The sequence below is a fragment of the Pteronotus mesoamericanus genome, unplaced genomic scaffold (assembly GCF_021234165.1).
Source record: "Pteronotus mesoamericanus isolate MK-2021 breed Mesoamerican mustached bat unplaced genomic scaffold, CSHL_Meso_final contig_214, whole genome shotgun sequence".
In the NCBI taxonomy this organism is placed as follows: Eukaryota; Metazoa; Chordata; class Mammalia; order Chiroptera; family Mormoopidae; genus Pteronotus; species Pteronotus mesoamericanus.
Genome location: NW_026555089.1, coordinates 3,531,840 through 3,547,711, shown reverse-complemented (window position 1 = coordinate 3,547,711; position 15,872 = coordinate 3,531,840). Strand labels below are relative to the sequence as shown.

General features: G+C 55.3%; 2 protein-coding genes across 3 annotated transcripts; one reads left to right on the top strand and one right to left on the bottom strand.

Moving 5' to 3' along the window:
* Positions 1-568: 568 nt before the first annotated feature.
* Positions 569-3,217, top strand: LOC129068466 (calcium-binding protein 4-like). The gene is made up of 6 exons (XM_054570688.1): positions 569-895; positions 1,321-1,351; positions 1,431-1,574; positions 2,531-2,640; positions 2,935-3,082; positions 3,189-3,217. The coding sequence occupies exons 1-6, from the start codon at positions 569-571 to the stop codon at positions 3,215-3,217; spliced, it is 789 nt and encodes a 262-aa protein (XP_054426663.1).
* Positions 3,218-8,923: 5,706 nt separating this feature from the next.
* Positions 8,924-13,820, bottom strand: TMEM134 (transmembrane protein 134). Of its 2 annotated transcripts, XM_054570539.1 has the most exons (7): positions 13,585-13,820; positions 12,604-12,668; positions 12,029-12,118; positions 11,796-11,872; positions 9,622-9,666; positions 9,396-9,449; positions 8,924-9,294 (listed from the first exon to the last, which is right to left on the bottom strand). In XM_054570539.1, exons 1-7 carry the CDS (start codon positions 13,756-13,758, stop codon positions 9,212-9,214), a joined length of 588 nt encoding a protein of 195 aa, XP_054426514.1. In that variant the 5' UTR covers positions 13,759-13,820; the 3' UTR covers positions 8,924-9,211. The 2 variants fall into 2 exon arrangements, with proteins under 2 accessions (XP_054426514.1, XP_054426515.1); XM_054570540.1 differs by lacking the exon at positions 12,604-12,668 and having other exon boundaries at positions 13,585-13,800.
* Positions 13,821-15,872: the final 2,052 nt, after the last annotated feature.

Here is a 15,872-nt window from a genome sequence, read left to right as displayed (position 1 = left end):
TGCCTCTAAATCCAGCATCCAAGGCTTCTCTTCCCCAATTTCACACACCCTCTGCCCCAGCCAGGGTGTCACCCATGAGGGGGCTGCAGCAGGCAGTTCGCCCCATCCTCACTCACCTCCCAGCCTTCGCCCACACTCTTCCTCTTGCCTGAGATCCCTGCTCCTGTCCTCTCCTAGCTCAGTGCTGCCCTCCTCACACGGCTGGGCTGAGTCCCTGCCCCTTCAGCGATGTTGCCCCCAATGTATGGGTAAGGCAACTGAGGCTTAGAAAGGTGACTTTGCTGGGTCTCCCAGCTCATCAGTGGGCAGACTTGCAGCCTGAAGGTCATTGCAGCCACCATGTCCTGGCACCCACTGTGGCTGAGCACAGTCCTCTTGACCCAGCTGCCCTGGCCCCATGGAGCAGAGGGCCCCGATTAGGGCCTGGGCTGCCTCCCTCACTTAGCCTAATCCCCCTCAGGGCCCATCTGTGGCCATGAGCTCTCGGGGCGCATAAGCAGCTTTACGGGCCCGAGAGCCAGGGGCGCTTTCTTGCACTATGTCTCTGAGCCCTGTCACCTGTCTCCGCATGGCCACAGAGCAGGTGAGGGGGCAGCATGGCCCAGACCCTGCCCCCAGCCCCCAGAAGCCGCCTGTGGGGGTCGTGGCTCCCAGGAGCAGCACTGAGGGGCACCCCGTGGCCAGGAGGAGGAGCACGAGGGAGAGGGGCCTCCGAGGGTCCTGGGGAGGCGCTGACAGCTCTGGGAAGCAGGCCCCCCTCCAGGGCGCTGAAGAGCCAGCCCCTGTAGCCCCGCGGGCAGCCTCTCGGCGCCTGTCCCACCGGCACCGTCCTGCCCCGCCCCTCGATGCTGCCCAGAAGACATACGGGCCCCTGCTCAGCTGCATCTTTGGGAAGGTCAGGTGGGGCCTGGGCAGGGCTGGGGGCCTGGACGAGGGGCGGGGGAGAGACGGGGCGGCGGGGGGGGGGACTTGGGCCCTCTGTTCAGCCCACCCTGCCCTCTAGAACTCAGGCCGCCTGCCACTTCTGCTCAAAACCCTGAAGCCTGGCCGAGGACAGTGTTTCTGGAGTTTGAGGCAGGGAAGGCCTTGGGCTGGCCTGGGCTGCGGGTGGGCCTGGACTTTGCACCCAGATTCCGTGAGAGCTCAGGACCCCAGCAGCAAGAAGAGGGGTCGTCTCTTGTCCTGGGGCCCACGGGACTTTGGCGGCCTTCTCCTGCCCTTGTGGGGCTGGCCCTGCCCAGGTCAGTGTTGGCAGGGGCTGGGGGAGGCCGGCCAGAGTCCTCGCTGGCCCTGGGGACGTGCTGGCCTATGCCCCTGCAGGACCGCAAGCTGGCCCCCGAGGAGCTGGATGGTGAGTGACCCTGGCTGGTGGCCGCAAGTGGGAGGTGTCCCTGAGCCTGGCTCCTGGGCCTGACCTCCCTCCCCCGCAGAGCTTCAGGCTGCCTTTGAGGAGTCTGACACTGATCATGACGGCTACATCGGCTACCGGGAGCTGGGCGCCTGCATGCGGACGCTGGGCTACATGCCCACCGAGATGGAGCTCATCGAGGTCTCGCAGCTCGTCAAGATGCGAAGTCAGTGTCCAACCCCACCTGCCCGGGGTGGTCTGGGCGACCAGCCAGCGGTGTGGCGGGGGTAGGGCAAGGAGAGGACAGTTTCCAGGGCAATTTGACAGTTGAAAATTGGCGCCTTCAGATGCAGGGACACCAGGGAGGAAGGAAGGCACCGGGGATCCAAGAGCGGCCCTGGGGCCGTGCGGGGCTTCGGGTTGAAGGAGCCTTCCTCCGATTTCGTGCTAAAGTGCTTCCTGCTGGCGCCGCCGCCTCGCTCTCTGTCTGTCTCCTTCTAAGAGACTCCTGAGTTTCAGTGAGGTCTAACGTGACAGAATCCTGGCTCTTCCTTGCGATTAAATGAAGGATGGGCAGGCACTGTGTGCTTCTCATTAGCTGATTTGTCAAATATCAGATTCCCTCCATTCCAGGACACCGCGCTTGTTTTATCTTAATGGTTCCACAGCGGGATGTGATTCACTATGGATGTGAACATCTTGGTTCTTTTCTTTTCTTTTCTTTTCTTTTCCCAAAGCTGTTATTTGACCATTGATTTTTAAAAATAAACGATGGCATCTTAGAACTGAGGGGCGACCTGGGCACGCTCCTTCAGGGGCCTTTATTGCTGCCCCTGGGGTCTACCCACACGGTAGCCATGAACTCCTGCCGGCGTGCACCGCAGCAGGAAGCTCTCCTGTCCTCAGCCTAGGACAAGGAGGGCTATTTAGTCAGTCACCCAAAGCCTCGCATAGCAAGGCAGCAGAGACAGGGCTTAGATCGAGGACTGCCCGGTTCCAAAGCCTGCTGTCTTCCCCCCACACCTGGGTGCTTCACTGAGTGCACCCCCCCACAGAAAATGGGGCCCCTGCCCTCTTTCCTCCCGAGGCGATGGATGCTGGGTGTTCTTTCCTGGATGCAGAGCCAGGAGGGACTGGCCCTAGCGATGGCCCTCCACTGTGACACTCTGCTTGAGTCTGCAGTGGGTGGACACGTGGACTTCGAGGAATTTGTGGAACTGATGGGCCCCAAGCTGAGGGAGGAGACGGCGCACATGCTCGGGGTGCGGGAGCTGCGCATCGCCTTCCGAGAGGTGTGGGGCGCCCGAGGCGGCGGTGCGTGGGCGGCGGGACGGTTGGTTGGTTGGTCGTCTCCCACCCAGGCCGGGGGAGACGGAGAGCGGGGGCCTCAGCCTCGGGAGGCCCAGGGCCCTGTTGATGGTAGAACTGGGGCCAGGGAGGGGTTGGAGAGGGTTTGGCTCACCCCGGCTGGGGAATCCACCCAGGGAGGCTTCCTGGAGCAGGAGGGCCAGGGGGCATCCAAGGACAAGGACGCGGAGGTGGGGGTGGCCTTAGGTGGGAGGGGCTGAGCCCTGCTGGGATCCTAGTTTGACAGGGACAGGGATGGACGAATCTCGGTGGCAGAGCTGCGACAGGCAGCGCCAGCTCTGCTGGGGGAGCCGCTGGTGGACCCTGAGCTGGATGAGATGTTCCGAGACGTGGACCTCAACGGGGACGGCTCGGTGGACTTTGACGGTAAGTCTCCTTCCCCGACAACCCCACTCCGCCCCCTCCAGCTCCCAGGCTGAGCCCGGCAGCTCCTGGGATCCCTGACCCAACAGCGGCCCCTTCTCTCCCGCAGAGTTTGTGATGATGCTTTTCCCCCGCTGAGGCTCCGGGCAGGAGGCTGCGTGGTCCCTCTGGCCCCAGACCGCAGGGTCCTGCTGCACACCCTCCCCGCGAGGCCCCAGAGGAAAGAGAGGGGCTGCCTGCAGGCCTCTTCTGCCGGACCCTGCCTGGCTGGAGAGCTGGCTGGAGAGCTGGCTGGAGAGCTGGCTGGAGATAGTCCGGTCCCGCCCTCATCTTCCCTTTCTTCGCACCTCAGTTCCAGGAGAAAAGCGGCACTCAGCTGCCTGTCATTCCCCCGTGTGAGCAGGGGTTGGATCTCTGCAGCCCTCTGGAGGGAGGGAGCTGCCTGGCACTGGCAGTATGCAAAAACGGGGGGAAGAGTGGGCCGCTGGACAGGGTGCCTCCACTGCTTCAGTGTGAAAAAAAATTTTTTTTTAAAGTAGAACTCGAGCCCTGACTGGTGTGGCTCGGTTGGGTGTCATCGCTCAAAGCAAAAAGTTGCCAGTTCGATTCCCTGTCGGGGCACATGCCTGGGTTGTGGGTTCAGTCTCTGGCCGGGGTGCATGAGAGAGGCAACCGATCAATGTTTGTCTTCCTCTATTTCTCTCTCCCTTCCCCTCTCTCTAAAAATAAATAAAATCTTTTTTTTTTTTAACCAAATTTGAAAGGAAAAAAAGGAATGACCCCAGGAAAGAGAGAACGCCAAGCTGGGTGGGGGAGGGAGCAAACACTGTGGCGGGGGAGGGGCGCTTCAGACCTGGAGCCTGCACTCTGACACCAGCAGTGAGGAAGGGCCTGTGGGCACCGGGGAATGAGACGCAGCCCCGAGTACACGCCGGAGTCTTAAAGGGATACCCTGTCCTGGAAGAGGGAACCAAAATATCCTTCCACCGCCCAGCCTCAGGAATTGGCAAAGGTGCAGATGTTCAGGGCCTTGAGTGGAAAAAGTGACCCCAGAGAACCCAAAACTCAGGCCTGCAGGACAGGCAGGCTTGTGGCCGATGCCGTGGAGAAATCGGAAACGATTGCTGGCAAGGGCTCTCCTTCTACCCTGGGCCCATAGGACTTAAAATACACACACACGCACCCTGTCACTTTTGAGGATGAACTCTTGACAAAAAATTACAAATCACATAAGAAAACAGCCACCTTTAGGGAGGCTACGCAGCTGCAATAAACAGGACAATTGGTACCCCAAAGTGTAAATAAAAGAACCGTTTAAGAGAGACCACAGGCCCTGGCTGGTGTGGCTCAGTGGATTGAGCGCTGGTCTGCAATCCAAAGGGTCGCTGGTTCCATTCCCCATCAGGGCGCAGGCCTCGGTTGCAGACCAGGTGGGGGTGTGTGTGAGAGACAACCACACACTGATGTTTCTCTCCCTCTCTTTCTCCCTCCCTTCCCCTCTCCCTAAAAATAAATAAATAAAAATAAAAATCTTAAAAAAAAAAAAAGAGACCACAAAATAAAAGCTGAGAAATTGAGAAATTGAGATAAAAGAAAGAAAAGAGACCAATATGCAGTAACAGGATAGTATTAAAATTGAACAGGGAGATTAAAAAATATAACATAGTGGAACTTCTAAAAATAAAGGATATAACTACGGGAATGAAAAAAAAAAATCCCAACGGATAAGTTAAACAGCAGATTAGAAACAATTTAAGAGAGGATTAACAAACTGGAAGCTATTACCTGAGAAGTCACTCATAATGTTAAGGATAAAAAGATAAAAAAATTTAAAGGATAATTAAAAATCATTAGGAGTCTCAGAAGGAGAAAATAAAGAGAATGGACATGAGGCAATAGTCAAAGAGATGATGGCTGGAATTTTTCATAAAGACGAGCCAGAGAAGGATAAATAAAATTAAGTGTATATCTAGGTGCATCCCAGGGAAACTGCAGAATACAAAGTGAAAGGGAAAGGGGTTCCTATCCACATATTCTCATTGAAGGGATGGCTTCAGTAAGAAGGAAATTCAGCCCTGGCTGGTGTGGCTCAGTGGACTGAGTGCTGGTCTGCAAACCAAAGGCTTGCTGGTTCAATTCCCAGTCAGGGCATGTGCCTGGGCTGCCAGCCAGGTCCCCAGTCGAGGGAATACGAGAGGCAACCACACATTGATGTTCCTCTCTTTCTCCCTCCCTTCTTCTCTCTCTAAAAAGTAAATAAAGTCTTAAAAAAAGAAGGAAATTCAGTCAGGAATGAAGGTAGAGTATGTACTAGATAATAGTCAGGAAGAAACCAATAAACACACTGGAGGATCTAAAGAAGCATTTACTGTAAAAAAAAATAATTTTCATTTTAATTTGGGTGATTTTGAAGACAAGGAAGGACTAAACTAAAAGGTAAAAACAAAATGGAAGGTGGGAGGGGATACTTTAGAGATTCTGAAATCTTTTTGTTTTTCCTAGAGGATAGATTAATTGATTTACTTTAGATGTTTTTAACCATTTAATGGCAATCATCAATATAATATAAATAGGTATAGAATGAATCATAGAAGAGGAAAAGGGGGAAAGTGTTCTTTTATTTAATTGGTAATACTTTTTTTTTTAAAAAGATTTTATTTATTTTTAGACAGAAGGGAAGTGGGGGAGAGAGGGAGAGAAGCATCCGTGTGTGGTTGCCTCTTGTGCACCCCCTACTGGGGACCTGGCCCGGAACCCAGACATGTCCTGACTGGGAATCAAACCAAAGACTCTTTTGTTCACACGTGGGTGCTCAATCCACTGAGCCACACCAGGCAGGGGACGAAAGTGAAGAGTTCTTGATTAAGCCAGGAGAAGGCTGGGAAAGGGGGAAAAAACCAAAGGAAAACAGAGTTCATAGAAAACATTACAACAGAAGGTAGAAATAATCCTTCAGAAAACAAAAATTACAATAAATAAAAAAGATTTTCAGTTAAAAGTTTGAGTCTCAGTCCCAGAAGAAAGTATCAATATTAGATTGGGTTCCCAGTGAGTGACAGAGAGCCAACATATCAATGCCTTAAACCAGAGGGAAGGGTTTTTCCCCCACAGGAAGTCTAAGGCAAAATCCAGCTGTAGGGTCTTCAGAGACCGGGCTCCTTCTGCTGGCTGCTTGGCCATCCTAGGGTGTGCTCACGTTTGTCTTTCAGCTGGCAGGATGGAGGAGAAAGCTAGGCAAAGTGTGCGAACCACATAATTATACCCAATTAGGTAAGGCTCCTCACCTAGATGCAGAGGATGCTGGGAAATGCGATCCTTGTTTGAGGTTCTACAACTACAACAGCAGAGGGCAAAACTAAGGGCAGATACAGACTCATCCCCACAGCTGAGCACAGGATATGAGACACATTCAAAGCATAATGACAACTGCGAGGCTGAAAGTGAAAGGGGGCTGAAATTGCAAGGAGAAAATTAGCCGAAAGGAAGTGTGGGCTATGAGGCGAAAAGCATTAGAGTGAGAGTCACCGTTCACTAAGGAAATCCAACATTCCTAACGTGCACAAGTATTAACATGTTTCCCAACTGAACCTAAATTATGTTTAGAGTTTAGATATTCCTTATTCCCTGAGGATAGTGTTGCTGTCAGTCCAACTTGGATGACATCAATTAACCAGCAATAACCAAGCACCTCAGCTCCGTTACAACCTTAAACGTTTTGATCCCGGGTTCTGTCAAAGGGCTCGAGGGCTGGCGAGCGTTTTCTGTACAGGGCTGCGCAGCAAAGATCTGAGGCTCCGTGGACCACGCGGTTTCTGCTGCAGCTGCTCACTGTGCTGTTGTAGTTGGTGAGCAGATGGGTGCGGCTGGATTAGGACTTTAATCAAGAATAATTAATTAAATTTGATTGATTGACCATGAAGTGTGAATTGTATGAAGTTTCATGAGTCACAAAATCGTATGTTGTTATTCTTTGACTTTTTCCCAACGATTGTAAAAATGTGGAAACCATCCTCCGTGTGGGGCTCTTTCAGGCCTGTGGACTACAGCTTGCTGGCTCCTGATACAATGCGGGGAGTCACCAGTTCTGGGGTGACTGGTATGGCTGTGGCATGACAAAAAGTTATGAACGTAGCAGCAACTCTGCAATAATAACTTGCCGGTTTGATGACTTTGAATGAATGGTTTTCCTGATTTTACTTTTTTCCTATGTTTGTTCCAATTATATTTATTGAAATGTAATTGTCTGTCCGATGAATCCGGTAACACAAACTGTGGGCTGGATTCTGCATGTCTTTGTTTTTTATTTCACTTTTCCAGTTCCTATTTTACCTTAATGTACTTGTCCATGATGAAATTAGTAATGCAAATTGGTTTTCACTTCAGCTGCTTTGAGAACCACTGATTTAGGAGTTTCTGCATCCAAGGTGCGTCCCGTCCTCGGAAGTGCCTTGTGCGGGGGAGGAGGGCGGGCAGTGGGGGGGGGGCAGGGAACACCGAGCCGGAGCAGTGGTCTGGGGGTTCCTTCTTTTCTTCAACAAAGTCACAGAAACCAAAAGGCCCTGTTCTGCCTGCTGCCTACACAGGAAAAGCCATGCCAGGCTAAGTTCCTTTTGTTTTGTTTTTTTAAATCTTTTTTAGATTTTATTTACTTTCAGAGAGAGGAGAAGGGAAAGAGGGAGAGAAACATCAATGTGTGAGACACAGATGGATTAGTTGCCTCTAGCACACCCCCAGCCGGTGACCTGGCCCACAACCTAGGCCTGTGCCCTGATGGAATTGGACCAGTGACCTTTCAGCTTGCAGGCCAGCGCGCCATCCACTGAGCACACTAGCCAGGGCCCAAGTTCCTTCTTAATGGAGTTCACGTTTTACTGGGAGTGATAAGACTGTAAACATGTAATTACATGAACAGGGTCTCCTCAGCCCACACGTGTTCATCCAGGCCCTCAGTTGTCCTGTTGGTGACCACCAGCTCAGTGACCTCCTCCCAACCGGTGTCACGGAAGCCCTGGGTTATGTTCCTAACTGTGCTCAGGTGAGTCCGTCTCTCTGGGTCCCGATTTCCTCATCTGTGAAACGGGGCTGAGGAGGTGAGGACCGGAAATAACCTGTTAGGTGCTCAGCACAGGCCCTGGTGCCTTCTGAGTTTGATAAATGGTAGCTATTATGACCTCTGATTTCAGGGTTTCCAGAGATTCTGTTTCCCGGTTCTTAGGATTCTGAGATATTTGGATTATTCAAAATCCTGAGATGATGTTCCCAATGTTCTGTGGTTCTGAGTCTTCGATCTCTGAGGTTCAGCCATACAGGCCCCACTTCCCATGTCCTTTCCTCTGTCTCCTATTTCTCCCAACCCCCAGGCCTAGGAAGTAGGGCAGTGGGTGGAGGGGGCTGGGCCGCCGCCGTGCCATGGCCCACATTCCGCGCTGGCTTTGGCAGCCCAAGGCCCCAGAGCCAGACTGGAACCAGGATAGCAGCCTCCAGGCCCCAGGCCTGCGTCATCTGAGTGCCCTCAGCCAAGGCAGGTCCTAATGCTGTCCCTACAGCTGAAAACGAGGGCAGAGTGGACAGCGCAATGAGTTGGTGCTGTGGGGAGGCCGGAAGAGACCCTTCCAAGGGTGTTGTGGTCGAAGGGTCCCAGGCTAAGCTTGGCCCCTAACACACCGCCTCGGGCAAGCCTGGGGCATCAGGGCTGTCCTGTGTACAGCGGGGAGACGGGTGGTGACGGCGCCCCTTGGTCCCGTGGTCAGCCCTTTTCTCAGCCTTTGCGGGAGGGGGCTGTGGCCAGGCTGATGAACCGGCTGAAAGCAAAGAACAATTCTCTACTGGATATAAGTACGCCATTTATTAGCACTAAACACCACAAACCCAGGATCCTCAGGGCCCAAGAATAAGTTAAGGCACAGAACAGGCAAGGGGAGGCTTTCCCAGGCCCAGGAAAAGGGCGCGCCCCAAACTTCCTGAAGAATCTCCGGATGGGGCCCGAGCCTGGAGGGTCCTGGGGAGACTTTTCCATCGAGATGAGGGAACCGGAGCAGCGCAGGCCGAGGAGCACCCCCTGGGGACGAGAGGAGGCCACCAGGGGCAGACGTGGATCCCTGCTGTCCCTGTCCTTCGGCGCCTGCAGGCGGCTCACTTCTCGAAGTAGGGCAGGTAGAAGAACTGGAAACCCCGGTGGCCCTTGACCGCGCAGTAGATGAAGATCACGTGGTAGACTGCAGGGCGGGGCCAGTCAGCGCCGAAGCCCCGCCCCTCCCCAGGGGCCGCCCCACCCCATCCTCCTCCCCCTCCCCCAACCCGCCAGCACCCCTCGCACCTCCTGGGACCAACAACAGGAAGCCGGGTACGAAGAAGATGGCGCTGGAGACACCTTCGGGAGGAGAGGAGGGGCTGGGTCAGGGCGGGGAGGCACCTTCGGCAGTGGAAAGGGGCCCTTTCTGGCTGGGAGGGTGGTGAGTAATGGGAGCGGGGCGGGCTTGCCAAGAGCCCTGGGCACTAAAGGGGGGTGAGCGCGGCCTGCGGAGGTGGGAGGGGGCGCTCACCTGGTGAGGGGGCCACCTCCAGTCCCACGCCGATCAGGATCAGCACTGCACACAAACGGAGCCGCAAGGGTGAGGGTGGGAGCAGGGGACAGGAGCGTGGACCTCCAAGCGCACCCCCGACATGGCTTAGGCTTGAGGCATGGCGGTACCCGACCTGAGCTGAACGTTCCCTGGGCAGAGACCCTCCCCAGTAAGTTCGCCAAGGCCTGTGTTTTCCGAGCAAGACACCTGGCAGGCCCCGGGAAATGTCTGCAAGGAGAGATTTTTACCTGCTCCTTGGTGGCACCTATCAGTCAACCAACAAACATTTATGGAGCACCTGGTACTGGGAACGGGGCAGGGTCAGATGAGGTCCCTGCCCTCATGGCCCTTCCATAGTGGAACCAACAAGAACCTCCAGGCTACTGCCTGGGGATCTGGGGGGTAAGATCAGGCAGCATGGAGCCTGGGGCAGCGGCATCTCAGCTGAGCAGGGTAGCAGTAGCAACAGCAGTTAGCAGCCACTTACCAGGTGCTGTCAGACACTGGGCTAATAAGCACATTACATGCACGCCTTATTTAATTATCACCTTGACAGAATGAGACGGGTATGATCCCCATTTCACAGAAGATGAAACTGAGGCACAGAGAGAGACAGGGACTTGCTCAGGGCTGCACTGGGAAGGCGGAGGCAATCTGACTCTAGAGGCTTTGTGACGGGCTGATGTCAGGCAGGCAGAGAGAGAAAGGATTCCAGACAGAGGACAGTCTGGAGGGGATGTGGGGCTTTCTAGAGGCTTCCAGCTTTTGGTGAGACTGGAGAGACAAGAGCCCAGGCTTGAGGCGTTGGCAGGGTCTCTAGGCCCCTGGGAGGGATGTAGACTTTGGCTGAGGACAAGGGGGTGTCAGGGGAGGTGGGGAGGTCACAGCTGGGTCGATTTTTCACACTCAGAGAGAGTCCTGGGTCCCTAGGTCGAGGACAGGCGTGGGGAGGGGAGTTGTGGGCTCTGCAGCAAGGGCGGGCTATAGCACGGAGGCTTGAGTGGCCACTGTGGACTGTCACTTGGTTTGTGCACCTCTAAGAGTATATAATGGGGGCTAAAACTCACTCCCTGCAGCCTGGCTTAGGGCTGTGCGCTCTGCCCACTCCAAGTAGGCGTCTTCTTTCTAATTCCTACAGAGGCCCTTTAAGGGGCATATGGTCTGGCAATGTCACTGATGTGGGCTTAAACCCCAGCTCATCTACTTCTTAGCTGTGACCTGAGGAAGTCCCTTCACCTGCCTGAGGCTGTGTCTTTCTTTCTGGCCTGGGATGGTGATTATGCTCGCCCTGTTGGGTGTTGGGAGGGGATAAAATGAGGTAAGGCAGGTGGCCAGTGTGACCAGTGCCCTGTGTGCAGGTGTTGGGGAAGTGGTGGCTCCCTCGCCTGCACAAGACACCGAGAGCTGAAGCAGGGACATTGCTCAGCTCTCTGGCCGGTGGTGGTGGTGGTGGGGCGGGGTGAGGGTGACACTTGATCTTCCTGGGGGACGGAGGGCAGCTGCCACAAGGGGGCCTCCTTATGGGCCCCTCTTGATCCCAACCCTAGATCCTTTCTGGGGACCCTGACTCCTCAGCCCCATAGAATGAGAAGTATGGGAGTCAGAAAACATCTGGCTGGGAGCTCTGCCTGCGCTGGGCCTCAGTGTTCCCATCTGAGCACTGGGGGCGGGAGAGCGGTCCTTGTCAGCTCTCGGACTGCAGAGGGGGAGCGACAGGTGCCCCGTGGTTCAGGCTGGCAGCCCAGGCCATGGGACTGGGCATCTCCCTGAGCACCTGCCCTACACAAAGGTTCTGGGTCACAGCGCTATCTCTTCCTTGCTGTGTGACCTCTGTCAGGTGGGGAAATAAGCCTGCCTTGCACGTGGTTTACAGTAGACAGAATAAATGGATTAAACAGGCTAAGCTAAAAAAAATAAAAGAGGTTTGGAGCACTGAACCAGTCTGCATTTTCAGCTATGTTTGAGCTCCTGGCTGAGTGGCCAGGAGGCTGGGCCTGCCCCTCTCAAAGGCCTGTTTTCCTCACCTGTACAACAGGGGCAGGGAGACGGCAGCCGGCTGCGTCCCCAGGATGCTGGGGGGCTCAGTGGGCCAAGGGGGACGCAGAGCCTGCAGAGGAAGGGGACCTGTCCCAGGGGCTCGCAGCGACACTCACCCAGCCCTAGCAGCAGCAGCAGGAAGGAGGCCAGCACTACCCTGCGGTTCTTCTGGATCAAAGGGTGTTGAGTCCAGCTGGAGAGCAGGAGAGCAGGGTGGGTGTCAAAGAGGGGACAGGAGACCACCCTCTCCTGTGGCCCTCCCCGACCCAGAAGGCGGAGCGGAGCAGCCAGGGCCCTGTGTACTGGACGGGGGCTCCGCCACAGGACACCGAGGCGGGCGGGATCTCACCTGCAGCAGGCATTGTAGGAACGCTGGGTGCTGCTGCTGATGGTGCTAAAGGACCACTGGGAGCTGCGGACGGATGTTCGGCCAGAATCCCTGCAGGACAGGTGGGCCCGGTGAGGGGGAAGGGGAGGCAAGGACGGGGTCCCTTTGGGACAGGAGTCATGACGATGTGGCAGGGGAGGGTGCTGGGACTACGGCCGGGCGTTCCTGGAGAATCGGGGCATTCAGAGGGGATGGGATGAAGAGGAGCTCAAGCGCTGGAGGTTTCCTGCAGGACTGGGGTGGAAGGTTGGGGATTCAAGCTAGGGATTCCTGCAGGACCAGTGACATGTAAGAAGGTAGGGGCCAGACCAGGCTGGGATTTCTGCAGGATAAAGAGCTTGGTAGGGGTGGGTGGGTGAGGCTGGCGCTAGGATAGGGTGACCCTGCAGGACAGAGGAAGCCAGGAGAGGAGTGGGGATCAGGTTAGGAATCCTTGCAGGGCAGAAAGTGAGAGGCTGAGTGAGGCGAGGTGGCAGACAATGGGAGTCCGAAGGACAGCAATAGTGGTATGGGGTGGGTCCCCACCTGGCCCTGACCTGGTGCTGACTCCCCCATCTGGCTCCGGAGACGCCTGGGCTCCATCCTCATCGTTTTCCAGGTTCTATTCCAGAACACAGGGCTCAGGGGTTACTGGGCTCAGGCCTGTCCTCACTCCCCTTTCAGGAAGAGGAGGCAGGCAGGCCCACACAGCTGTTTGCCCAGCTGCTTGACAGCCTCTCACCTGGCCCCTCCCCACCCCCTCCCAGCAAAGCAGAACGGGTTTGATGATTCACAAACTGAAACCAGGTAGTAGGTAGGAACAGGAGGTTTGGTGGGGCAGGAGTTGCAGGGGTTGAGGGCTCCCAGCAGGGGTCCGGGGGTCAGGAGATATCCCAAGTTTGGGAGTCAGGGTGGAGCTGTCGGTATAGTACTTCGGGGGCCCTATTAGGAGGCGGGGAAGGGAAGGCCCATGGTTTCCAGGTTTGGGACACAGAAATCTGATCCAGCTCTTCAAGAAAAGGACCCTAGAGTTTGTGGAGGTCATCTGGGAAAATGGGGATTTCCAGTTTAGTGGGAGTCAAGCTGTGGGCAAGGATTCATCGGGTGAGTGGGGGGCCCCAGTTCCGGGGAAGAGGATGGAGTGGGGAATTCTCGAACAGAAGAGAGGGTGCAGGTTCCTGTTAGATCATCTGGCCTTGGGTTCAGGAGGCTGCTCCTGAGTATGAACAAGGTCTGGTTCAGGTACAGAAGGGTTCCCCAGCTCCTCCTCCTAACATCTGATGAAGGAGTGGGATTCAGTGTTCGGGAGGGTTGAGGACTCCAGCCGGGGTGGGAGACGAGCTCCCGGGTCCAGTCTCTGGGCTCTCAAGTGGTGGCTGGGGACCAAAATCAGAGCTGAGGGTCTGGGCAGGGCTCTCCATCAGTGGCCATGTTCCCACTCCAGCTAGGGCCTCTAGACAGATTCTCCCTTGAGTTGGGGTTCTTCAGGGTCCGGCCTGGGGTCCCGCCCGACTCTTGAGGAGGACCGGACCGGTCACCTGGTAGCGAAGCCGGGACTGCTTGTCCTCGTCGGCCACCTCGAACCGCGCCCGGCGTTCGAAGTGCAGCGGCCCAAAGCGGGTGACTCCGCTGGACTCGGGGCCAGGGCCCGCGTCCTCCAGGGACAGCTCGAAGGCGTCATCGATGCTGAACTGGGGACGGGTGGCGCTCATCGCCCCCGCTTGGTCAGACGCCCTGCGCCGCCGCCATCCGCGCCCGCCTGCCCCGCTTCGCTGCGGCCCCACCCCCGCACGCAGGCCCCGCCTGGTGCCGTAGTCCCGGGAGCTCCACTGTCCGGCGTCCCGCCCGAGACCCCGCCCCCACGTAATGGCCCCGCCCCCGCCAGCCCTCAGCAGACCAGAGCTGCCGAGAGCCGAGCTGACTAGTGGGCGGAGGCATCCTCTCCTGAGCTCGCTGGCCCTCCTCTTGCGCCGCCCAGCGGCAGCCTCGGTGTGCGACAGCGGTGAAACGTACCAGTGCAGTCCCCAGGGGTGTACCGACTTGGATGGAGGGGATGTCTGCCACGCTCAGCTCTACCGGCGGAGATTGGGCCTTCTGCATTCCAGCCCGCTCCCCCAGTGTCCTGAGTGTTTGTTGACGGTATAGTCTTTCCTATAAGTCAGCTTTCAGTCCTGCTCTGATTGTCTGATCCGAGCCCTAAAAATCAGAAGCGCAGACTCGCCTGTACCACCACCAGTCCTACAGGTGTTATTTCTGGCACTGAGAGATAACAGGGAGCCAATACAGGTGACTATGCTGTGCACTCGGATTTTATTAATGCAGGTTCACTCAGTTTTTATTAAAGCAGATTTAATCCAAATCCGTACTAACCGAATAGCAATACCAATCACTCAGAAACAATCAGTAATAACACCACATGAGAGAATTGGGGGATAACGAAGCCGAGTCCCAGAGTCTCAGTCTGCGGGTCAGGGAGACAACATGGTGCGCCGTCAGCATCTTGCAAGGGAGAACCTCCGGAGCCAGGTGGGCAGCAGGGCAGATGAAGTTAGTCCAGCTGGCGGCCGGTGGCAAGGGAGAGCAGTGTGGCATGGAGCAGCACTCTGGTGTGTGGAGCTCTGTTGTCTCAGCAATAGTCTGGCAACTGCCGCAGTTATACCTTTGAGAGTGGTGGATCCCATCCTTCTGGGTCTCCTGATAAGTGTGTTGGCACCCATGATGGCAAGTGGGGGATTTCCCCAGGAACCTGTGGGTGGTCCCACTCTGCAGACATGGCTGTTCTGATCACTTGTGCAGATATCTTCGGTGTGGCTCCTTGCCAGATGTGTCTGGCATGATTTCGGTAGTTTTCCTCTTGAACTGAAGGGTCACAGCTGACTGACAGCCATCTTGGTTGACATGAGTGACTCTGCTTTGTTTTATATACTGTATGCTGTCTTGACCAGAATAATGCCATTTTATCGGTCCTGCTCTCTACATCCAGTGCCAAGGAGACTCCAGTGAACTGTGTTCCCCCCGCCCCCCACTCCCAGGGCCCTGCGTGGGAGGGGTACTCTCTCACCACCTTGCAGCTGTGCAAACAGGCTCAGAGAGCTTATGTGGCTTCCACTCTCCTCCAATCCATTCTCCACTCAGTAGCCAAAGTGTTCTTTAAAAACATATCTGATCCTTTTCTCTATGTGTTATTCTTAAATAAAAGTATATATACACACACATACAATTATGCTGCTAAGTCACTCCCATATAAACTGCCCCTTGGTTTTCCATTGTGCTTAGAATAATATCTGAACTCCTGACTAAGGCCCACAAAACTCAGAATACTCTGGTCTCTGCCTGCCTTGTCAGATCTCATCAAGTTCCCCTCTGCCCCCTACCACCTCCCTCAGCCATTCAGGCCAAACTGAACCCCACCCCAGCTTTTTCACGTGCTGTTACCTGCGCCTGGAAAGCACTTACCATCTCTCAGGGAAGCTGTCCCTGACTATGCAATCTACAGTTTCCCATCACACAGCACCTTAAAGGACCTTTACAGTTTTATCCACCACTGTGTCTACAGTGCCCAGAACAGTGTTTGGCATTAAGTACATACTAAAAAAATATCTGAAGAAGAAATGAACATGTGCTTTGTTAAAACCCCAAATGCTTGCAAGTGGAAGAACTGGGCCTTGAACGCAGGGCCACCTGGCTCCAGGAGTGCTCGTTCTCTTCCACCCGACCACCTCACTTCATTTATGACCTCCTGTACAGAGCTGTGTCAATTATGCCCCTCGGTTTGTGACACATCATCACTGTCACAATTTCCCTCCCTCTCTCCCTGTTTTCCCTC